Raw genomic sequence first — 25352 nt, forward strand, 5'->3', positions numbered from 1 at the left:
CATCCCAGGCGCACAAAGCCGAGTTGTGGCGGCAACTGGAATATGTAGAGGAAATGAAGGACCAAGTTCCTGTTTGTGTCGAGACACAACTGAGTACAGTCGGCGTAGTGATGATGGCGGGGTTAGAATAACACGGCTACTGTAAGCACCTCACGGCTGTGCGCACACCCAAAAATAAGGCACTTTTAAAATAGCCCTTTGACCCTTTCACCTAGTTCCCCGTCTACTTTCATCTTGTTTTTCATGGGCGCACCCCAAACCTCGCTTCGGATTCAGGTTGCAGGTCACCGTTCACAAATGCAACTATAGGTGTAACCCTTCTCCATCCATCCATCCATCCATCCATCCATCAGCTGGCTTCGGGCAGTAGGTGGGGTACACCCTGAACTGGTTGCCAGCCAATCGCAGGGCACGGTAACCATTCTCTAGCTCTTCAATTCTAACACTCACCACAAGATGGTACCAAGTGCTGTCGAAATAGGAAAGAAGTAGTGTAAAAAATGCATCATGATGAATTAAAGAAAACTGAGAAACTTTGTCATCCTACCTAATGAGAAACGTTCTCATTGAGAACATTTTCTCATTTGAACGAGAAAAGTTTCTTGCTTGGATGAGAAAAGTTATTTAGGAGACTACAAGACTTCAGACATTTCAAATGTCTAATGGTGACGACTTGCAAGTAAAGCAGAAATATCCTTATAATAAAGTCCCAGGTGAAAATATAAGCAAACTAGGTGCTGCACTGTTGATTTCAGAAATGCAAATTGAAATGCTAGCATTGGAAAACTTTCTCATCCTAATGAGAAACACCTCCACCCCGTTAACAAATAAATATTTTCCCAGACCAAATTTTGTTCGCAGTCTGTCCTTGATTCTCGTTAAGGTAAGCCATTTTAAACTAAAAAATAGAACTTTCCCATTGTTAGAAGCACAAGTTTCAATTCCAAATTGAATTCGTTCACTGTCATGGCATTGTCGTCTGTGGTATATTTACAGTTCAAATTATGAATAAAGGCAATTCAAACGTTTTTGTTGGTCCCCGTCCCGCCTCTCACGATTCTTACCCGCTGGAGAGGCCGCATAAGGGCTGGCGTTGGGTTCCTCTTCGTTGTCGGCCTCTGCGTCCTCTTGTGAGGACGGGGTGCTGCTGCGCGTGGACGACGGCCACGTCTCGGCAGGTTCGAAGGTCAGGTCGAGCTCGGGGCGAGTCCTCGGCCCGCGGGGAACGCGCTCTTTCTCGTACTCCTCCGCCGCCAGGCGCTCCACGTTCTTATACCTGAGAGGGAGGATCACAAAAATGTGGTTTCAATAAAGAATATTATGCAAAAAAAGACTTGTTAGGTTGCTGACCGACCCGAAATAAAAATCTATTTACTTCCAATCCCACACCATCCAACCTGCCAGCTGGAGCTTGGGGTTGAAGAGTGGACCCTCTCCCTCTCTATGCTCCTTCCACTAACCCCGCCTATCTTTTGCATGAATATGTGGCGCTTCTGTTCCGAGTTCATTAGCATGAGACCACTTCAGAGGTCCAAGGGAACTGGATACTGCTTTGTGTGTGTATTAGCACGGTGTGGGGTGAGGGAAGAAGTGTGGCCAACTGTGTGTATTGTGGTGAATGAACCTGAATGAGACTGTCTGCAGATACAAAAACAACTTTTGATTGGATGTATACAATAATCTGTGAAGCAGTATATGCAAAATATTTCCATCAGAGAAGGGCCACACGCACACGCACTTTGTTTCATTGCAGTTCACTGAGGCTCTTAGTGTGAAGGAAATATTTGCATCAGTATGCAAACGTGCTAGTGACATCTTAGTTCCGCATGTTAGCTGGCGCTAGTAGTTCTCACGAGAATTTAGAGGGATTTATAAATCCTAACAGAAATATTTACAACGTTACACTGACAGAGAAAAGAAGAGGCTGTCAGAAAAAAGTAAGATTTCCTAAATTGTATGCTTCCAATCAAGTAGGGTGTCTTGAGAATGAGGCCACACAGATCTGTACACACTTTATAGTTGTACAGAAAATAAACAGGAAGCAGTTGAGGATCATAAAGAAGTCAATCTTGTGACGATGGGTTTCCTTTTTTTTTTTTTCCTTAGCAGCAGCTCCTTTCAGAATGATCAAATGTTTTTCCTCATTATTCCTCTCTGTAATAAGTTGTCCTCCCATAATAGGGCAACTGTTGTTATGTGAGGCAAAATTTCTTGTGCTGCTAAGAGCAATGTTAGTGACTGGTGAGGAGGCACTGACTCCTCTATAGTCATATATAAGATGCACCCAAAATATGAGATAGATAGATAGAAAGATAGATAGATAAAGGATGGATGGAAAAAGAAAATCAATGTAAAGCATAGACCATAATACCAAAATGGGAAAAACATATTGATTTTTTTTCTACTAGGCAGCAGGGAGTCTCTGCCTCCCCTGATCGCATGTCCCTGCGTGACACATGCCGACTACACCGCGTTCCGAATTATTATGCAAATGATGTTTTTCTCAGATTTTTAAGAATTAGTAAATGGCAGTTCACATCCAAACTGCATCTATTCTGATATCCTGCAAATATATTCAAGAAGAGAATCTACAAGAAGGTTATTTTTTATTTTTTTAAATAAAACATGAAAATGATTACCGGTATCTAACAATAGACAGCTTGAGATGCTTACCTCTCTTCTCGCGCCACCCTGGCTTCTTCCATTTTATCCACATAGTCTCGGCTGTGGCAAACATCAACAAAGATTTAAGTACGATTAAAATCAGCAGGAAGTGATATGTGGAGAAGAAATTACTGTGTACTTTTTGTTGTTGTCGTCAAAATGACTGACAGTCCCTGAGGCACAAGAGTTTCATTATCTGGCAAAAGTTTTTTTTTTTTTTCCTGTACATTAAAGCAGCGCCTATAAAACAACATGCACGTAAACCTCACCTGTGTTTGTTCCTCTCCTCTCGTTCGATCCTTTGCAGTCTTTCTTCTCTCTCAACGCGGCGTCGCTCTCGTTCGGCAGCCAAAGACTCTTGGTGTTGCCGGTATGAGGAGGATAAGAGTCCCCCCAAAGGAGGCCTGAGGGATAATGAGAATCTTAATTGAACTGTTTTCATATCCTTGTGCAGTATGACATTAATGACGCACTGTGTCATGCAGATGAACATAAAAAGCGTGATTATGAGGATGACGTGGGCACTTGTGGATCAGGTGACCTCACCTGGGACTGGTCGGCGTGGTGGGGCCGCTGTGATTCGAGTAGGTGGTCAGACCTCCGTTCCTTGGAAAGGAAAAGGAACAAGAAACACGATGGCAGTGAGACTCAAGCTAATGATAATGTTGGCTGGCCAGAGTCGGAGGCAAGACACGCATGTAAAATGACGATTTGCTGAAAAACTCACCTATTCACTGTGTAACAAAGTATTAGTTTCCTTTCTCTATATATTTCACTGCCATATCAGGTACATTAGTAAGTGACCATTCATTTCGGGTAAAAGAGAGAAAAGGGATTTAAAGGCCCAGTATGCCGGTTTCACTCAGGAAAATGCACTTTTTAAATACAGGATGTACACACTAACTTTCTCTCAGTCTACACATTTGGGTTTATGTTAATCTTTGGTAGTGATTTTGTCCTAAACCCCCAGCCCCCACTCACTCACAGAAGTTTACGTGCGTGAATGAGTGAGTGAAGAAAAAAAAAAAGAAAAATCCGTGTGTGCTTTCAAATTGGCGCGGGAGCGACGTCACGCAGCCGACACGTTTGCCCGGCCCCGCTCTGCGATTGGCTGGAGGGGTGTAAACACTTTCTTTCAACAGAAACGTCCCGTTGTTGACAAAACAAACACAAAATGGCAAAATATAGACTTTGGGTGTGGGGGTTTAGGACCAACTCACCCCCGCACGTGAAGAAAAGCCCAGATCTGTAAATTGAGAAGTAGTTTGTTTGTTTAAATCCTGTATTTAAAAATTGCATTTTCCTGAGTGAAACCGGCAGACTGCGCTTTTAAATCCAACAACTTCAAAAGCAGATTCAAGTGCAAAGGGGGAAGTGCATACAAACGCTTGAGGGAACAATTCACCAAAACAACACTGAGAAAGTGAAGAGTCACCACTGTATGCAAATAAAATTGTTCAGCAGTGAAGAAAAGTTCCTTAGGAGGCCGACAGTTGAAGAGTGGGAAAAAAAATGTTAGGAAAAAGGAATAGGGATGAGTGTGCCAGGAACTGAAGTGAGTCTTTCTACGAAGTGTGGAAGTCTTCCAGTGATGCGATTAAGGAAAAGTGAAGCACATTCAAAGACTCGAAGTGAAGATTGTGATTAAGATTGAGGAAAAGCCGGAACCCATAGACGAAGTTTCAAGTCTGGGTGTCCCTCTGACCTGTCTGTATCCACAGGTTGAGGTGACGTCTCTTCATCCATGTCATAGGAGAAGAGGTGGAAGGGCGAGTGGGGCTTGTAGGGCAGGTGCTCGGGCGATGGATACGAGCCGCCGCGCAACGACGGGCTGATCTCTTTGGTGGCCGGCACGGTGCTGGTAACCCTCTTCCTGGCCAACAGGGCGGCCAAAAGCGAGGGGGCGCTGAGCGGGGAGGGCATGCGAGGAGGGGACGTGGGAGGAGGGGACACGGGCGTGGATGGGGAGCTCACGGTGCTCGCAGGATTTGATTCCTTCCAATTCCCGGGATCTTGCACATGTATGGGTTTGGTTGTGATGGTGATGGACTGGATTGTCCGTTGAATGATGGATGGAAGATGGCGAACCGAGCTAAGAAGAGAGGATTGGGATAGGAGGAATAAACATGAAGTAAATTGCAACCTAGATGGGAAACATTCGAATAGTTTATATGAGCTCCTAAGAACGCATTCATTGCCAATGTATTGTTGACGTCAATAGCCGTCAATGGCAGCAGATAATTTTAAGAAGACCAGACTGTGCGTTTCGCCCCATTGTACCTGGAACTACTCTGACTAGACAAAAAAGCGTCATCGTTTTCATCGGAATCAGACTCAGTCAGTGCAGGCTCATCCTCTTCATGCTCCTTTATCACCGCATCCTCATATTCCTCATCTCTATGGAAGGAGTAGGTAGCGGGTCAGATAGGAAGTTGGGTTACATGCACAGGTGGATGGCAAGATGATGGATGCAAGGTTAAAAAGAAATACACAAAAAAGCATGACATCACAATTCAAGAATGTAAAAGAAATGAATCGAGTACTAGCTATAATCACAATTCATATCATGCAATTACGCCCTCTCGTGGTTGTAAGATTATGTTACATTAGAGTAGTCGAATCGGATTGTTTTTGTAACATTACAACAATCCAAAAAATGCTAATCAGGTAGAGTTTATTTTTTTGTTGCAGAATAGCATCAGTGCATGTGTTGATTTCAGTATTCTCACAATAAAGACGGGATGCAGGTGCAAGAAGTGAATTAATGGAGAGGGTTAGATGAAACGATGATGAAGCTTTAATTTCAAGAAGACATTACAGCGTCTGCCGTTCCACAATAGAATATTTTGGAAAACCCATTTCATAATTCAAAAAGTGAAACTATTACTACTCGCCCATCCCTATATTTTTCCTTAAATGTATTTATAGATTATAAATTGTTATATTTTGTGTTTAATCAATCTGTATGTGTGATGCTTTGAATTAAACTACAGTACAATATTATTATTTATTGAGATGGACCTGTACCGTATTGAAATAACTTGCACAACATATAATGGCAACCTTTTGTTTTTTGAAACAAATGTTAAAATACATGCTGTATTTGCATGCTTGGCTATAAGTTCCTTGGAGCAACACAATCTAGTGCAAGTGAGGGGTACTTATTTTAGAGCACACATTGAGAGAGGACTCTGTGCTTTTTTATAGTGTGAACAATTTACAAATTAAAGGGCACTTCAGCTGTTATATCCTAGAAGACCCAACATAATTGTTGATAAAGTGATACTTGAGACACACAATTAGCCTCGACAGCATTGAGGTGAGGGTGCATGTAGTAATTGGTGGTAGTAGAGGACCACATAAGGTCAGAAGCTGATCTTCCTTCCAGTGAACTCAGTGAACTTTTGAACTTACATGGATGGAAGGCAACCTGAAAGTGCTCTGGAGCAGAAAATGGTGATACAAAACAGTCAGATTTTTTTTTTTTTCCGACAGAGTTATTTCAAGAGATCCTGTAAGAAATGATGAGTGGATTGTTGGCCTACGGGCATCTCCTCTTTCGTTTCCTCACTCACCTCTCGCTAATCTCCTCGGGCCTCTGTCCGTTAAAGGGGTGGAATCCCGCCCTCTGGGGGGACGCGGGGCTGCAGGGGGACGCCTGGCCGGATCGCACCAGAGAAGCCCTGCGGCTCCGCCTCCTCTCCAAGCCGCACCGCTTATCCCCGCCGCCGATGCTGGCTCGCCGGCGATCCCGTCGACCCGTCGCCGGAGGCTGGCTGTCGTCGTCGCCATCCTCGTGCCGGAGCGTGGACTGGCAGATAAATATTAATCAGCTGTTAAAAATAGGAGGAACACTTTTTACGGCTATTTTTCCACTTTTAAACTCATTCAAACCCAAAAACGTATATACACGTTTTATAATACGTTGTCCTTCACTCCCAAGAATGTATTCATACGTTTTTTTTTGTTTGTTTGTTTTTTATGCTAGGCTAGAGCACACAGAAGGCTTTGATACAGCTTTTGACATGAAGCTTAAAGCAATGGTAGTTATTAAAAAAACGGCCAGCAGGTGGCAGCAGAGTATAAGAGATCAGCCAGGGCTATGTTGCAACAAACTCTTTTTTTTCCCCAGTGGTTTCAGCAGGTTTGTGAATAATGATGAAACTAAGCTATATTCTAATGCAATAACAATAGGACAGAATATTCTGTGGACCTTGTGAAAATGGCTGGTCGTGAATGACAGCTGCAAACCTCATAAATGTTGAGCTGCTCAACCAAGTCCAGATCAGTGCCTTTCCGGCTCAGGTGTCTCTGAGTTACCATCTCCATTCCTTGCTCCTCCAGACCGTCCACCATGTCGTAGAAGGAATCTTGGTCTGGTAAGGCAGACAATGTCTGCCGAAAGAATTAACACAAAGTTGATACGAATACTTCAGTTAGTTAAAGCTTTTAGAGTCTTCAGTGTAGTACCCAGTTGTGCCACAACATGCTGGGCAGCACTGAGTCTACTATGTGAGACAAAAAAAGAATTAAGAGCAAGAAGAAGACACAGAGAAGGTTGGTCCACTACACAAGTAATTAATATCTTTGACTGACCTTATTGATGAGAGTCATGGCATAGACCAGCAGCTCTGTGTCCACGCCATCTTTCTCTTGTAAGATCTCCATGGCGTTGGACCACGCTTTGCTACCTGGACACACCAGTTCAAATATTAAACCACTGAATGCATTTGTATCTGAACCGAATTCCAACTGACGGGTTTGTGTGCACCTCCTTTGGAATCCACCGTGGATATGGCTTCTATGAGAAGCGGCGCGTTGGACTCGGCGTATTCCACGAAGACCAGCAACAGTTTCATGGCTGTTTTTACCACCAGACGGAACTAGAAACCGGACAAACAGAGATTATTTTGTGCCGTTTCTGTTAAATGTGACAAAGCAAATCGTTTATGATTTTTGAGACTTTTCAGATGTTTTACTTTTGATCCGACAAGCGTGTAAAGCCACTCGATTGTCTCCGTGTGGCCGATGACGCCGTTCATCCCGTCAACATACAGCATGATCTGTCCCAGAGCTGTCAAACACATGAAAACAAACACATTACGATAAAAAAACTACCGCCTGCCTGCAATCTTTGTATCTCATAATCTCTCTTAATCTCTCAACACTGTCACACGTTCATTTGAAAAATGTCAAGCATATTTGAGGGATTCTGTCATGTTAATAACATACCATCACCTACACCTATAAAACACACTAACAAAAGCATATGTTGTAAAAAAAAAAAAAAAAAAAAAAATGTGTTAGTCATATGTGGCCCTTTGCTGCAGTGTTTTTATATCAGGATGATTAATGGTGGGGTCTCTCAGGGGACCGCAGACAACTGCTCTAAAGTGCACAGAGTCACCCTGTGATGTTATCACATGGCTGCAACTACTTGGAGTCATGAGCCTCTTAATAGCAAACTAAAAAAGTACATCAATGTGAAAAGAGTATAGCAACCACTGGCTGGGCACAAATTATAACAGAAAGTAAGGACAATTTTACACATTGTGGACTTTTTTGTCATTTGTATTTTTGTATACTGGTGTTACAATGTGTTCTATATACCTCTTAAAATGTAGTTCTGGTAGTTCTGGTCCGCTTCTGCGCCCACTTTAATGAGACACGTCAAGCCTTCAGCCATCACAAACTCATGGACCAGGTCTTTGTCATCCTAATGTACAGAAAATGGAAATTAAGATGATATTTGACGATATATTACATGTCCACGCAAGGATCAAATACACCTCATTTTGCCTAATTGTATTGTTTCTCTCTCCCAGCAGGAGGCAGTAAAGCCCTTGTTTACAACAAACTGTCAAAATCAAGTGCAATCTGTTCTACCCTTATGGCAAAAACAAGATCAGCAAGTTAATTATGTAACCAAACCCAAAAGACGCAGGCCACACCCCCAAAAACAATGTTTTTAATCTTATATGTTATTATGCATAGAGAAGATTAGGCTATATTTGCAAAAGACTTGAAAAAACAGTGTTAATGAACTGGATTTTGGAATACAATTTCAGTGTATTTATGGGTGGCATTCAATTTTATTTACAACGTGAAAAATCTTCATATTTGGTGTTATTGTATTCCAAAAATAGCACACACATTCATATACTGTAAGCAACCAAAGAGGCAGAAAAATGATGAAAATTCAAATGAAGGGCCCATGGCATGTGTATTTAAGTACAGAAGTAAAAAGTAAAAATGAATTTGGACTGTCAACAGCCATCTTGACAAGTTGGCACAATGGTGAAATAATGACACAATAGCTTTCTTCTTTTATTATCTTACATCACGCTTGCTTTTGGAAGAAAAAAAAAAACATGTTATGTTGTGTAAGAGCTATAGCTATCCTTGGAGCGACTATTATGCTATTAAAACAAAACAGTGTTCACAAGTCTTGTGAACTCGGTAACAAAAAACAACAACAACAACAACAACAACAACAAAAATGCTATATTAGCTATAGCACTAACTCGACCTTTATGTTATCAAAACAACTTGATAATATTGTGAACTGAGTAACAAAAAATGCTACATGAGCTAATGATAACAACAGAAAAAATACACCTTATAATGTTTTCATCCCAAATCCCTAAGCACTAAAAGAAACTTGAAAAAAAAATAAAATGCTATGTGTATGATTCTCGCCATTATGGAAGTGGCGAGTGCGGCCACCACAAACCAAACTGTTATGCAACCCTCGGAACAAACTGAGTTCAAGGGAGCTCCAATAAGTTTTGGTCCTTGTACCTGAAATACTTGCTTTAGCGAGAACAGCGCCCGCCTCAAGTCACGTCCATTGGAGTTATACAGTCTTTCTGCAAAGAGAGAGAGACGCATACATGTGCTTTAATAGTTATTATGATTTAATTACGAGTAGGATTTAAACATTTTATGAAAAAAAGAAACATTCTCAATGGGTCTCAGTTGTGCAAAGGTTTTGACACTAAACTGTGTGGAGTTGATGGACATCATCGCACACATCAGTGCCCCCGCTGGCCGCTGGCACTGAACATGACACCGCACACTTTCCCTGTGTCCTCACTGGCCGTGCGGCACGTGTACGACCTCTCACCCCCGGTCTGTCTCGCACGGACACGCACTCATACACACACCAACACATGTGCACATGTACACGTTGCAGTAGTGATTATGGAATGTTAATGAGCCGCTGGCTGCGTTTCAGCTGTGAGGTATTCAGGTCACGACATGGAAAGTACTCGGGACCAAATGCTATAAGTGCTGATAACGCGGCAATTACACTTAACCTTGTCCATATTCCAACATAAAAAAAAGAAAAAAAACATTTATGACCTTGTTAACTGGACTCCATATGTGATGATGTATAAATCAAAGCATATGAAAGTGAGGACACCCATAATGTAGGCCTGGTATGGCGGCGGCGCTGGCCTGTCTGTCTGGGGCTCAGTGGTAACAATCTCTGAAGTGAGGCTAACCCGTGGCCAGGGTCACAATCATTATCATTCCACACGAACAATTATGTGCCTGTCTGTCTCCCCAACGAAGCAACATCCATGAAATGTGTCTGTCTATACGACAGCTAGTTGCGACCAAACTATTTGATTGGGCAGAGTCATTCCGTGAGTGATGATAATGTACAGTGCAACCTCACTGGGAATTATGATGAATTTGAGGAAAGTGGGAAGTCGGATTTTTCCAACTTCAAACCAGGAAGTGTACGGTAACGCCCCATTGAACTCGGAAATCCCACTCATGAAGTCGGGAAGAAAAAGGACCCCGACTGGCTTTAATTAACTCATTCACTCCCAGGACATTTTTGCTGTTGTACTGGATTTGGACTGATTTTGCAAGGCCCATAGAATATTGTGTCCTATTGCTATAAAAACATGGAATCTACCAAAAGAAAAATTAGAGCGTCTTCTTTCATCAGGAAAAAAAAGCATATTTCTTTCCGTTTCCATTTTGCACCAATTAGCATTAGAATATGGCTAAGGTTCATCATTATTCACAAATCTGTTTAAAATAGTGGGGAAAAGAGCTTTTTGATCTCTTATACTCTGCTGCCACCTGCTGGCCGTTTTTGTAACAACTACCATTACGTCATGCATTCTCTTCAGTTCAGAGGCTGGATCAAAGCCAAAACGTATAAATACATCTTTGGGAGCATGGTAATATTTAAAATAGAACATATTTATACGTCTTTGGAAGTAAATGAGTTAATGTGACTTCACTCTACAATGGCAACCCCTTTGGAAACACAGAACGTAAATGGTAAAACACAATTTACTTGAGTATAAAATCACTCAAAATTTACTTGAGTATAAAACTAGACAACTTTCTTCATTCATAAATATTGAACATAACTTCACGTAACACGACATATGTAACAGTATCGCATTATCACCCTGCATGAAATTATACCGTGAACCCCTGAACTGTATGGAATACTCATGAAATAAGATAAATACATAAATGAAGCAAAAAAAAAAAAAAAAAAAAGACAAGTTTGCTGGAGGTCAAAATGTGTTTTGAGGACCAAAACAAACAGGACATGCATGCTATTATTTATTATAGTTAGTTTTAGTTAGTTTTGTAAACATAAAATGTAGTTTCAATTAGTTTTAGTTTTTTTTTAAAAAGCATTTTCGTTTTTATTTTATTTCGGTAACAATATTGTTTTTTGAATTTTAATTTTAGTTTTTTCATTAGTTTTAGTTAACTAAAAATAACCTTTAATGGCACCTGTTTTTCGATACCCTCCCTTCTTACTTTGACCATCTCCAAACATTTTTCTTTTATTTTATTTGGACTGAGTCAAATGCCATTTTTAGCATATGTCGCGGGCTACTGAAAAATGGACGGCGGGCCGCAAATGGCCCCCGGGCCGTAGTTTGGACACTATTGTGTTAATTAAATATTTATTATTGTGGGTGTTAATTATATTTTGTCAAAATGCACTGCCTCATATGCCAATATTTTTTTTTCTCCTATAGCTAAATAAGGAAACATCATGGCATTTGTTTTGAATCTGACTAGAAGAAGATGCCATTTATAACTGTAAAATGTTGCCGTACAAAAAAAAATAAAAAATCCCTGTTTTCCATTCTAAGATGAGGATTATAGGTCAAACCACTACCCTGTTTTGTTATCCATTTTATAATGTGATCTTTTCCTTATGGGCACTATAAAAGGTTGCCTGCACCGCTTTTATGGCTTCGTTGCCACCATTTCTGTTTCCTTTCAAATCAAAGCCAGCAACACTGTCTGGGCCACTGGATCACACTTAGAACCACACAACGAACCTCGAGCGACAACCGTGTTCCCTCACCAAGCTGTCAGAGTAACCTTTACTTCAACATCTGCTACCCATCAGAGGCATGTCAGCATCTGTGATAAGGTTGAAACGTGGCCTGATTCAATGTGGTGGAGAAAATCCAAAATGAGGCCATGTCAAGATCTATTCTGCCCAATCATCTAATTGAACGAGAACAATTTTAGGGTATACATGAAGAGTCCGAAGTTCAAACCCAGCCCAACGCTCAAGAAGCAGCAGCTTTCTGTAACACAGGTGTGAACTTACAGGTTCATCAACATACTTGGAGATGAACAGTTAATTAGATTAGAAGAACAGTTGGTTTTACTCTGGCATAAGACTGGAATTCCAATAACTCGCAAACTAGGCAGGTCTTAAGATAGATGAAGACAAATGCCTCCAGTTGTTGAGGGAGAGAGAGCAACAGAGAAGAGGAAGGAAAGAAAAAACAAAAACAAAACAAAGCCACGGCCTTCCAAGCGAACTGTCCACGTGTCCTACACAGACCAGGCTCTCATTTTTCCTCGGCCACGCGTTTTATTATTGTCATAAGGAAACCTGAAACACTGGCTGGGATGTGTCATTGTGGCTTGTACTTGTACTCAAGCTCTGTCTGTGCATGCAGCGTGTGGATGCAGACTGGATGACACGTTTTCAGTTCAAACTTTTACGGTCTTCTTTTTTTTTTTTTTTTTTTTTTTTTGAAAGGACACATAGTTCTTCACCCTGACCTCACAGGCGCTGCATTGTGGCAGCCTCAGCACATAATTTAATCCCATATTCCGTCTTAAAATAGATTTTATAATGGCAAGAGAAGAAAAAATAAAAACCGCAATGAGCTGCTATTGTCGTAATATGTTTTATTATAAACGTCTGCAATACATTTGTAAAGCCATTTTTTTCCTCCAACCGTGCACAGGGGGTATTTTTTTGGCTCAACGGTAGAGAGTAAAAACAAATCTATTTAAGGCGAGGTGGAGCAAGACACTTCTGTCTGTTGATTGGTTGTTTTTGTTTTATTTTAATTAACTTACTCTTTATTTATTGTTATCATATGTAATATATATATATTACTTTTCATGTATTTTACATAATCATGACTAATAAGGTGTCAATCATTGCCAACAGCTGTGCACGAGACTAGTAAACAAGAAGCAGTGCTTAAAGCGACCTCAGGCAGCTGAAAGGATTCAGAAGTGACGCGGAATTGGGGTAAAAAAAAATAAATAATAATAAAAAATAAACAATAGATATTGAATTTATTTTCCTTTTCGAGCATGATATCGAGTCATAAAACCATGAATTGATTATTCATATATCTATTCATATATAAAAATCGACATTGAATCGAACGGAACTCCTGTGACTCGAAATCGAATCCATTGAGGACATTTGAATCGATACCCAGCCCTGCTTTTTTTTTTTTTTTTTTTTTTTTTAATTCATTTATAGTTTGTCATGTGGGATCAGTGGGAGTGTCCTGGGCACTGAGGGATTCCCCCACGCTAGATTCTTCCTACTAAATCTCTCAGGAGTGCTGAGATCCCTCCTTCTCCCGCCATAATGAGATTAGCGCTGTGACCCTTCAGCTTTGGCTAATCCCTCAACATTTTTACTTTGCATCTACCCACAGATCTCACACAAGTCAACTGAGGCTGACATTATAGGCCTGAGCATCACTGTGATGATGTGTTTGCAACACGTTAGTCAAGTTAATAACAAAATCGGTCCACAAATGACATTAGCCATCGAAGTTAGCATTGCAGAACTTATAGTACAGATTCTGCTTTGACTGGAAAACTGGCATCGAATTCAGCTTGTTAAATAAACCTAAGCGGATTCGACTCAGTAATAGGTAGTGACAGCATGACAAACAAAATCAAATGCTCCGTCAGCTTTGTTTGGCCACATGGGTGGGAACCTCTGGCTACCCGACGATACGATATGTGATACAAGGCTCACGATAATGATTATCTGACGATATGACGATACCGCGATTATCGATATATTGCTTAGGTAATAAATCCACGATAGTCTACGATAAAAACTCATCATATAGTAATGATAATGATAATAATATAAATACATAATATATACATATAATATATAAAATAATAATAATAATAATAATAATAATAAACAATACAAATAAATAATATATGATAAACAATAAAAATAATATATGATAATAATAATAAAAAAAAAACTAAGCTCATTAGTCTTCTTCGCGTGAAGTGTTGGCTTGCCAAGTAATTGCTCAATAAGTCATGAACAATGGAGCCGTTATATTGGCTGCATATTAACTACAAATATCACGATACTTGTGTAGACGTATCAATAATCTCTTGGGAGACAACGTATCGCGATTTATCGCAATATCGTGAAATCGTCACACTCCTAGTGTGTACGCACTCAAGGTCAACCGAGGGTAACATTATTCACAGTGTCACAACTGTGAGAGGGTCATGCTCGAAAGGGGTGCATCATAGCTGGCAGTCCCCCCAGTTTAAGCTCAACTAAAACCGCTGACTTGTGTTTCTTGAGGATTTAATAGCACCCCTTAAAAAAAAATAAAAAAATAAAAAATCAGCCCCCACCCGGCTGTGTGGGCCAATCAGTCAGTTGGCTCTTAAACTAGGTCATCAGCGGCCTCTAAAATAAAGACGTGAGAGGAGCATGAGGTGTAATGGCACGCTGGAGGGCTTCATTTAAGACCACAAGTGTCAGTATATCATGCTATATAGAGCCAGGCTGGGCATCACACACACACTGTATTTTATCAAGTAAGTATGACGTCGCTAACATGAGTTACACAACATTGTGTGTTTCCAAAGGAAATGTTGCTCTTGTACGCATGGAGGCAGGAGAATAATAACCATATACAAAAAAATGAATGAAACAGTAAACGGATACCTCACTGATAGCGGATTACTTGTGCATTAATAAAATAAAATAGAGATGTGTCAGTAGTGTGACTTTATTACAGATCGATCAATTATAAATAGAGAATGTAAGTGGTTCACAGAAAGAGCCCAGAGGTACACCATTGTTACAGGAGATTTTGCACAATCGATTATTAAACTAAATATTTTTGAAGGGATGATTTTGGAGGATTTTGACTTTCGATGTTCTTATCAAAAGGGATCAGATTATTGCCGTGTCAAAGTACAGCTAGTACTGCATGTTCATGACTGTAGTTTAGAGGGGGAGAAAAAAAAAATAGTCCATCAATCTCTCAGAGGCTAATACAGTTTGGATAATAACGGTCGATTACATTCTCATGTCAAAGCGAGACAGAAAGGAACATTTGGCAGGCCGTGACGACGAAACTGCTGAGGACAACTTTGTTATTTTGCGACTGTCTATTTTCTCTCTGTTGGTCTTGGCCCACGAGGAGGAGCGCTGGAAGCTGCTGATGGTGCGGAAGACGATCGAGGGCCCATGAATTTTGAGTGTGTGTGTGTGTGTGCACAGTAAGACCTCCAATGTTTTCCTGGGGGATATATGTGACTAGCTGCAACCAGAATTTGTGCAAACTTGAATGCAAATGTCCACATGCAGTAAGTGTGAATTGTTGTTTGTTTATATGAGCCCCGTGGAGGCCCTAATGAGGACAAACAGTTTATGATTTCTGACCTTGGAACTTTTTCCCATGGGAAAAAAAATAGTTTCCAAAATCCTCCTTGAACAGATTGCTGTCAACCTTCAAGTCTCCGCTGCATTATAAATAGAAATCTAAATCATGGTTAAGTTATTGAATACCGTCATCATACCATGGCTCACCTCCTAATTAGATTCTAATTGCAACTCATTGGTGATTGTGGGAACCGCGCCGAGCTCCCTCCCACATTTTGGTGTGCACGTGTGAAACAAGCGCTCAGTGTTTTCCCTCAACCAACCCCCACCCACCCTTTGTCATTCCCTCTCACTCCCTCTCTCACTTCTCACGCTCGCTCGCTCGGTGTCATTGTTAATTGACCGGCCTCGGCGTGCATGTGCGGTGACGTCGCATGGCGGATAAACAACAGAGAGAAAATTGGAGACCTTCAGAGGGATTAGATCTTGGAAGGCGGAAGATATCATCCATTTGAATTCAGATTGATGTTAACACAGAATTTGAAATGAACGGTATTCTATTTTAGTAAATTGGCTGTTGGAAGAAGTAAAGAGTGCTTATATATGACACAGTGCTACAAATTACAACCAGAGATGTAAAGAATTAAAACATGGATGCATCACAATTTGATTTCATGTTTCAATGCCCATTGACGTTCCGTTCAATTTGGTGTATCTGTGTGTCTTGACCACTAGGTGGCAGTGTAATAATAAAGACAAACAAAATACACAAAGAAGAGTTTCACATCTACATGACTCTGTAAACTGGATTGAAGTCAAACAATTTTTTATTTTTATTTGTATTTTTTTAAATAAAAATTAGCAAATTTGGGCATTTTGCCACTTGTCGACTGAAAATGACATCACAGTTGCTCAGTGAACAACCAATCATGGTTCAGCTTTCGAACATCACATGACCAAAGTTGGAAAACGGGTCATTGGTCGTTATCTGAACCATGCGCAACTGTGATGTCATTTTCAGTCGACATCAAGTGACAAAATGGCTGCCCCCTGAAATTGATTTTTTTTTTTTTTTTTTTTTTTTAAAGTTGATTTTGCTGCTTAATTCATATTCCACAAACGTAAGATTATATCAGAATGTCGTGTTTAGCCTAGTGGGGGTGCATACAAAATGCTATTGTAGAGAAACTTATCTGAAAAGCTTTAATTCCAGAAACATTGATGCTAGTTTTGTTAGCATTGTGTGTTAACATTGTGTTAGTGGACTTTCGTAACTAATTTGGTTTAGTTAAATATCCAACATGTGATTCCTTTTCTTTTCTGGTTGAACTTTAACTATTAATGGCAGTAAAGCTATTAACATAAGCATTTTTTGAAGAATTATTGTCTTATATAGTGCTTGGTGTTCACTCCACCATTTAGTGCGTTGATGATGAAGTTAAGTCACGTTCGCCTTATATGCCACGCTTCCTGTAGTGTTGAATATTTGTTAATTTTGATTTTTAATATTTGGGAGTACTTCTGTGATTTTGTTTGTGTTGTATAAATACTCACGTCAACAGCTTGCTAGTGCTCCACCACAACCAAACAAAACAAAACTCTGACACAATTTCATGCCGAGCAATATTATCTTTAAGCTGAATTTATGATATAACTTTTAGGAGCCTGCACACACACTATATGATACAGCAGTTAACAAGTGTTTGGATTGGACCAAGAGAGTAGTTTCCTGTTCCATTGGGTCTGTAGCCAGAGAACTCGTACGAATGTCTACATTAAGGAGCGATCCCCGTCGTTACATTCAGCGACGTCTGGCAGGTGCGCCTCCCTCTTGTTTTGTCTTCCATGTGTGTTTCCTCTCCTGATTCACCAGTTTTCCCTGGAACGCATTCCCATCTCTCTCTCTTTATCCATTTCACTCTTCTCATAAAGCCCCTAAACTCATCATCCCTTCAAAAAACAAAAAAAAACACCGCTGGATCGGACCCCAAGCTTGCAGATTCTCCCGCGCGTGCTCGGCCTGTTTAGCTTGTGGTGATCCTAATGTTTTATTGCATTATGTAATGGTTGGAAAATGATTAAAACAGATGAGCCAGACGTTTGCGGGGGCGCGCTCAGTGGCTATAAGCAAAAATGCAGACTTTGCAGTTAAAACGCACACATGCAGCTGAGCACACATTCACACACGTGGAGTGATATATGTGTATACTCTATATTCTTCCATACAATGTGGATCCTGATTTGAAAACCTCAAGTATGGGACTTTGGCTTCCATTGTCTTAAATCTTGGCTCCAGTGGTGCAAGAAGATTTTTTTTTTTTCTTTTTACAAATATATTTTTAAACTGTTGCATGCAGTGACAGTCAACAACAATCGCTCACTGAGGTGTTTTTGTAAGAAATGGATGGTAGGTCACCAACCACTTACTTCCACTGTGTGATGTGCTTTTTTAAAATTCCTATTTGTCTTCCCACGGCAAGTTAAATCAAATTTTAGGAATAGTATCTATAGTAGAGACAACAACGTAGAACAGAATTTTTCACATTCCGTCTCCTGGTTATGTAACATGTTTGTATAGCCAAATCTTGTTTTTAGGTGGAGTTAAAAGGTGCCCCAAGGCTTATGACAATTGCATATTCCCGCCATGCCTACAAGGCTGAATGACAAAAAGAGAAAGTCAGACATACAGTCAAAGGGAAGTAGTCCAAAGTATAACCAAATGGATTTTGATATTGACTCTGTATTCAATAAAATGAGAGGAAAAAACAGTGTCAGTGTCGGGTTCCGATGGTGCCACTGAGTCACTCGTCGCGCTGTCCTCTTCTTTTACATAGGCTATTATTTTTCCGGTGTGTGCATTGAGGCTTAGAAGAGCTCACCCCAACGAGCCACAGCACAACAGTTGGACCGCTCATGTTTGTCAGCATAACTGCAGGCCTGGGAAAACCCTGCCACATCCACAGCAAGCACAACGCTTTTGCTCCACACTAGTTGACATTTATTCACTTTGACATCTCGGAAAACTCAATGCACGTGTGATGATTTAAAAAGTGTCATAAAATGGCAGATTTCATAAAACGGTGTCAGTGAAGAACGCGTAGCCAGCAGCAGCGGTTCAGATACTCGTTTGGAGCTTTTGAGCTACTGCTGAATTATTCCACGACTTCCACCACTTTACACCTCCGTCCATAATACCTCACCAGCTCCACATCTCCCACAGCAGCAGTAAGCCATGACTCATGTGGGCTCTTGCAGCCGGCGGTGAGGGTAAAGGGGAAACTATGCGAGCGATTTCCCCTGTATTTGCTTCTTGCTGTGACCGAAGATGAGGGTGTCCTCGATTCTGATTTGTAGGAAAACAACATTACTTTTGGAGCTACAGCCTCAGGTGAGCAAAATGGAGATAGCCAGAAAAAGCGAGACAGACTGTACATTTTTCTCAGTAACTATATCTTACTGTACAAAAGAATGTCACGTGACGCTGTACAGTAGGAGCATTGCTAGTGTGGGTAGCACATATATCAAACATTTGACAACTGTCAAACACATTACAAAGATCTTCCGACCAATTCATTTCCCAGTCAGTGACAGTGTGAATGTTGATGTGAATGGTTGTGATTGACTTGTGACTAGTCCAGGGTGTAGGCGCCCTTGGCCCTAAGTCAGCTGACATGGAGTGTAACTTTCCACAACGCTGACAGGATAAGCGGTAGGCTATTGAAATTGGATGGATGGATTTGTAATTCTAATGCTAAAAACAATGCTAATAACAAAGTAGCAGGCTTCCCTGTTATGTGTCTTGATACGTGCCGAAAAGGTGAAGAAGACAAACACAAAGGTATTTTAACTAGCAACAACATCCAAACATATAATTGTAACTTTCTTTATTTCATGCTAATGCTAAAAACAATGGTAACAACAAAGCAGCAGGCTTCCCTTGTTATTTGTGTCTTGATATGTGCCGAAAAGGTTAAGAAAAAAGACAGATACAAAGGTATTTTAACAAGCAACATCATCTGAACATCTTTCAGCTATTCAATGTCGCGATTGACTGAATTCATTCAAGTTCAAATTCAGTCAAGGTCAAGGGTGCACAAGCATTTGTACATGTATGACTTAACAACACCTGACAAAATAATTGTAAATCGGGTTTGATACGGTCTAAATTTGAATGGTAGTAAAGTAGTAGAGTTCAGCTCAACCACGGTACGCTTTGGTCTGGGAAACCCTGATCCGGCTTGCATTTGTGTGTGTGGGGGCCAGATGGTGACTGCTACATAAGCTATGCACTTTAAATAGCATCACACCGACAACCCCAACGCCCTATGACATTAACAAAGATGAGGTACGTAATATAGAGAACAAATGACAACTGTGGTTTGGTGTAATTCCTATTTAATTGGGGATTGTTGTCTGTCGGCGAACACTGCCTTCCGAACCCCACCATTAGGTTGTCAAAAATGGTACCGTACGGCTGAGTTATTTTCGGTAGACTCCACAATTTTAGACAACGGAAACCCCCCAAAATTGCACACTCTATCAAACTGAACTGGACTATACCGTTTGACGGGAACAAGCCTGTCGAGTGTGTTATTGCAGAGCAGCCTTTCAGCTCGGCTGTAATGTGTCTGGACCTTAATGACTGCAAAGCCACAGATGTCCTGTTCGACTGCCCCCTCCTAGCTTAGCCATCGCCAAACATTATCTCCCTGTCACACCATGCCATCGCCAGGCCTTATCTCCCGCAGCCCGCACAGTAAATCGCTGTTCGAACCAGCTGTTTTCTCAACTTGCATCTCAAAGCCAGACTGCACTATACAACTGCACCCCTGCTGGCATAGAAACAGCCACTTGTCACTGGACCGCCAAGTCAGTTTAGCCTGTGCAATTTATTTACTAGGATTGTGATTTACATGGGGATTACTGATATATTAAATGTTCAAATACAGCAAATCACCTGCCACGTACGTCACCCTAAGGCCATAAAAGGAACCGCGGGGGGTTATTAGAGACCCTTAATTGGGACTCCAATATCTAAAAGCATAGTTTCATTTCCAAAGCCAAGTGACATGGGATTGAACGGAAGCCAGAACACGGGCAAGGGCTTTTGTTTTACCTGCTGCACTACTCTCATTAGTCTGGCATACCTGTCAAATACCATAGCCGCTCTATTTTTGATCACTCCAGCCAAAAGTAATTGCTGCATGTAGGAATTCTGGCCACAAGGAAAATAACATGCAGAATGAATATTGCCTACTTCCCCAAAATAGCTTTAAATGTATGGCCATACTTAAAGATATATGGTTGACTCTCACTGAGCTAGAAGTGTAAAGTTTTATTACTGTAATACAGCATTCCAGAAATTTATGACCCCCAAAGTATGACAAGTCAAAGTTGAGACTACACAGCTGCGGAAATCTGACATCACACTGTAAAGGCAGCACCCACTAAGCCACAAAGAGACTATAACAGACGACATCAATTGTATGCATTGGTTGCTTTTGGGGTCAGCTTGGTAACCGAGTGGTTACTCAAAATTCTGAGATCCGGGGGTAGAATCTCTGCTCTGGCATTCTGGTGTGGAGTTTGCATGTTCTCCGAGTGCTTGTATGAGTTTTCTCAAGCTACCTTAGCCTTCCTACCACATTCCAGAACAGGCATGTTAGGTACATTTAAGCCTCTAAGTTGTCCATACTTAGGTGTGAAGGTGAGTAACACTGGTTGTTTGTCTAAAGGCACCCGGGCGATTGTCTGGCAACGAGTCCAGGGTGTATCCCGCCTCTCGTCCATATTCAGAGGGACTCGTCTCTTGCTCTCCCGTGACTCTATTGAGAATTTGCGGTATAGAAAATGGAAAGATGGATGTTTTCATTTTGGATAACCTGTAAGAATCTACATGTTCTCTGTTTACATTTGACTGGAACGTGAGTTTGTATCCTGGGATATTTGGGACTTTACAGCTCTTGTTTTGTCTCTTGGTGCACCAAATGGGGTGGTCTGATGTGTACAATATTTCAGCTATTGTAAATTAAGATGGATCAATCTATTTTTTTTTTTTTTTTACTGCTTGTCCCCATTAGGGGTGAGCTTGAGTCTATCCAAGCTGACTGTGGGTGAGAGGTGGCGTACCGCCTGGTCTGGTCAAGGCACATATAGTCATAAAAAGATTTGCCATTGAAATTGTTCCAATTTTTTCTTAAACACACACATTGGTGAATTCAAGCTTGTTCCCGTATTACGCAAAGTTAACGCAGTATGCTACCTTTGTCACATGTTTCTGTCATGTCAACACTTTCTAAAGATAGAGTGTCCTCTGCCATTCAACCCCCACCCCTCATTCCGGAACCACCTCTCTCCACCAGTCTGCTTTTAGGCTTGCAACGACAGCTAAAATTAACCTTTAAACAGAAGGTTGTGACTGGCGCTCTAATGCGAATGCAGACCACAGGATTATCTGGGAGAATCTGGGAGAGCAGGCCTTTCAATAGACACACAGAGAAAGAACGATGCCTCTCATACTTTAGTCTTTTCAACCGGACAGACCGAAGATCCAAGCAAATACTGATTATTTGCTAATCAAAAACATGATCTGGATGAGATTACAAATATTTTAAAGGAATTGGATGCTTTCCTGTGATTTAATGATACACCAGTCCGTGCACTAGCAACCTTAAAAGCAATACACCATAGACTGATTCTGCAAGCAATCTCAGTCTTTGATTGTGACGTACTTTTTATTTAGCGGATAAAATGCTGACCACTACTCAAGTGATTTGAAGGTCAAGACCTCGGAAGGATTAGAGAGCGTTAAAGAAGTAGATCAGTGGACAACTGAGCCAGAGGGCGGGGTAACTGGTCCGTAGGTCTCCAAAGTGAACAGACCACATTACACTGGTTGTAAGTCTGTTTACTATAGCAGAATTAGGAAACTGCTGCTGCACTCGACAGCTTTGACTCCAGCTGGCCAAAATATGTCCTGTTAAAACCTAGATGGGGGCCAAAGTGGTCCTCATCAAGGTTTGGTGTTGACACTCCGAAGATAACCAGAGACATTTCGAGGAAGCATTTGTTTATGTCATGCTGAAAGACAACAAGCACAATGTTGGTTTTCCTAAAGCCGCGATGCGCAATGTGTAATCCCCCATAAGGGCATGTGCACTGTAGTGGCGTAGGAAAGGGATTTAGCCAAAAACGCCAATCCCTACGCTCAATCAACCCCAGCACAGAGGCTGTCATATAAATGTGGCTTGCTCACTGAGGCTTTACTTGTTGTTTGGACATGCTTATTTGCAACAGGTTGCAGGTTTCTTCTCAATGTTATTTTGAAGCTCCCATCCTGTTCATACATAATGAGCCACGATAATAATAATAATAATAATAATAATAATAATAATAATAATAATAATAATTCAACCAAAAAGAGCCAAGAAAGACAATTTACGAAAGTAGGAAATTCAGATCTTGAGAAAAAGCTCCGCTATAGAAGTTTATCCCCAAAGTTAAGTGATCATCTCAAAGGTCGAGGCTAACAATTGCAAATGTTTAATATTTACGATTGCAAATCCTTACGTATGGTCAATGTTGATTTCAGCTGAGCTACTGATGGCTAACTTTTTCTATTTCTTGTTCTATTATTACTCTTTTTGGAGTTTCTGGCAGTGTGGATTCCAAGTAGTGCCATGCTGCTATACTTGCTAGTCTTGGTACTACAACATCTGGCTGAGGGAGGGAGACTCGCGATTTTCAGCGGAAATATCGTCATTAATATTCGTAGTGTACTGCGGTGGTCACCTCATGTGCATACTAAAAAGCGGTTAAGATGTTGAAAATCACTAAGTGTGTGCCCTATTTGTTTTATACTATGAACAACTACTTGTATAACGACTGCAGATACAAGACTTATTTAAGCATAAAAAATTTCATAAGTCTAACTACGGTATTGAACACTTTAATTGTATTGCTATTATTTCTAGCTGTAAAAATGCATTCCAAATCCCCTATGTACAGTATAATGTTGTATTTAGACATATTTTTGCTTCCCACTCAGTAGTATGTTTTCCTGAAGCCCTGCTCTGCTTGATCCAACCTCCGCATTCATCCTATGATTAATAACTCTCAATGACCCAGGGATTTTTTTTTTTTTTTTTTTTTTTAGGCGTCATTCAATCAGCACGCTGCTCTTGTCTAGTATTGCCACCTGTTCCCCTTTGTCTGATTTGTAGTAGTATTTTAGTCTCGCGATCTCTGTTCAACTCATTGTTTTAATGTCTTCAGTCTTCTCATTTTGCCTACTTTTGAACTAAATTCCATTTCCATCTGTCGGAACATAGCTCAGTATATTACCAATCATTAGTTTTTATTGTTTGTTGTGTTTATTGAATATACTTGTCGTAGGTGATCGCCCTAAAGGCGTTGTCGACGTTGAAACTCCTCTCATTTTCAACCAATCCTCGCCACTGATTCCACCATTCAGATTTAGAGCTGCTAACACTGGCAGGGACTTTGTTGACGCTAGCTACGGACGGGTCATGAAGGACAGCAGTGAGAGGGAAAGAGAGCAAAGCATAGATAGAGATTAATTTAATACCTTTGGAAAGAGGGCAGGAAATGGCAACTAAATACTCTCGTGAGATTCCGCGCAAAAAAAAAATAAAAAATTGAGCTGCTCGGCCGTAATAAGATATTTAAATCGCCCATGGGCTCACGGGTATTTCCGCGAGACAGCTAAAATAAACCGTGTTTACTTTATGCCATTTGACGACTGATAATTTCCTTCACAGAGTGAGAAAATTAAAACATTTGAAGGGAAATATTCAGACTGCCATTGCAGCAGATGGCCATTGCTGTTTTTGTGGGAAATTAGTCTAGCATGTTAACAAGTCATCATCAGGTTAATGATTGTTAATTGTTCTTAAAGTGGCTCTAGCTGATTTACATTCCATTAGTGTGACACATATTTACAAATAAAACAAAAACTGTAAACACTATTTTCCGTGACAAACCATACACTGAACTCAGAGCTGAATCAAAAATTCTCCCTGTACGCCACATTGTTGAAATGATCAGTTTTATCCTTAGTCAGCCATCGCTTCATAGTACACTTTTCTCCAATTCACTGAAGTATATCCGCTCGTGCTTCTTCCCCTCTTAATCATGCCTAAACTGCCAAGAGATGAGGGATTTTCCAACTGGAGACTTCACCAACTCCCAGAGCAGAAACTACAGCACTGGAGTTGCTGTCACATTACTTTACACTCTTCATGCAATTGAGCTATACATCCTGAGGTTATCATCATCTATTCTCTACCCCTGTTTAAGCTTCCTGACGTTTATACCATATTACACTAAGTGCATTGGAAGTCTTAAAATGTCCCTGCTTCCTCACAGTGGGAGGTCGATCATCCCGGGGCAAAAATATCCGGATGTTCAGTATATGCGGCACATTGGATTGTTCATGGATCAGCTCATATGGGCATGTAATTTTAATGGAAGAAATATGTTACATGGTACTCACCAATGCAGGCATGCACACGGACGGTCAGCTGGGTTCGTAAAACAACACTGTGCTTTTTCCCTCTGGACCTTTGGGAGAGAAAAATACACATTTAGTCATTACAGTTGCAAGCTAAAGACAATTCTGTCGGTTTTCATTGGCTTTGGTGCCACGAGTCAATATTTGGTCAACTTAAATGTTTTTAATGAGCAGTAGGCATGTCTAAGATTTTCACTTGTAATCAAAATTGTTAAAATCCCTAATATTCCCCAA

The 25352-nt window shown here is 40.8% G+C and overlaps 1 protein-coding gene across 4 annotated transcripts in view; it reads right to left on the reverse strand.

Annotated features, from left to right (window-relative positions):
* Positions 1-25352, reverse strand: part of fhod3a (formin homology 2 domain containing 3a) — a 45956-nt gene that overhangs the window by 9010 nt on the left and 11594 nt on the right. For 3 of the 4 annotated variants that reach the window (XM_077506873.1, XM_077506874.1, XM_077506872.1), the window contains 14 exons: positions 25101-25168; positions 9466-9533; positions 8275-8380; positions 7644-7738; positions 7436-7547; positions 7261-7355; positions 6916-7059; positions 6240-6475; positions 4945-5061; positions 4370-4756; positions 3211-3270; positions 2934-3068; positions 2674-2724; positions 1065-1276 (listed from right to left, as the gene is read on the reverse strand). In XM_077506873.1, coding sequence (XP_077362999.1) covers positions 1065-1276; positions 2674-2724; positions 2934-3068; positions 3211-3270; positions 4370-4756; positions 4945-5061; positions 6240-6475; positions 6916-7059; positions 7261-7355; positions 7436-7547; positions 7644-7738; positions 8275-8380; positions 9466-9533; positions 25101-25168 — 1886 coding nt within the window. The remainder of the gene's footprint in view (positions 1-1064; positions 1277-2673; positions 2725-2933; positions 3069-3210; positions 3271-4369; positions 4757-4944; positions 5062-6239; positions 6476-6915; positions 7060-7260; positions 7356-7435; positions 7548-7643; positions 7739-8274; positions 8381-9465; positions 9534-25100; positions 25169-25352) is intronic. The other variant, XM_077506876.1, reaches the window with a different exon arrangement.

The sequence above is a fragment of the Festucalex cinctus genome, chromosome 19 (genome assembly GCF_051991245.1).
Source record: "Festucalex cinctus isolate MCC-2025b chromosome 19, RoL_Fcin_1.0, whole genome shotgun sequence".
NCBI classification, from domain to species: domain Eukaryota; kingdom Metazoa; phylum Chordata; class Actinopteri; order Syngnathiformes; family Syngnathidae; genus Festucalex; species Festucalex cinctus.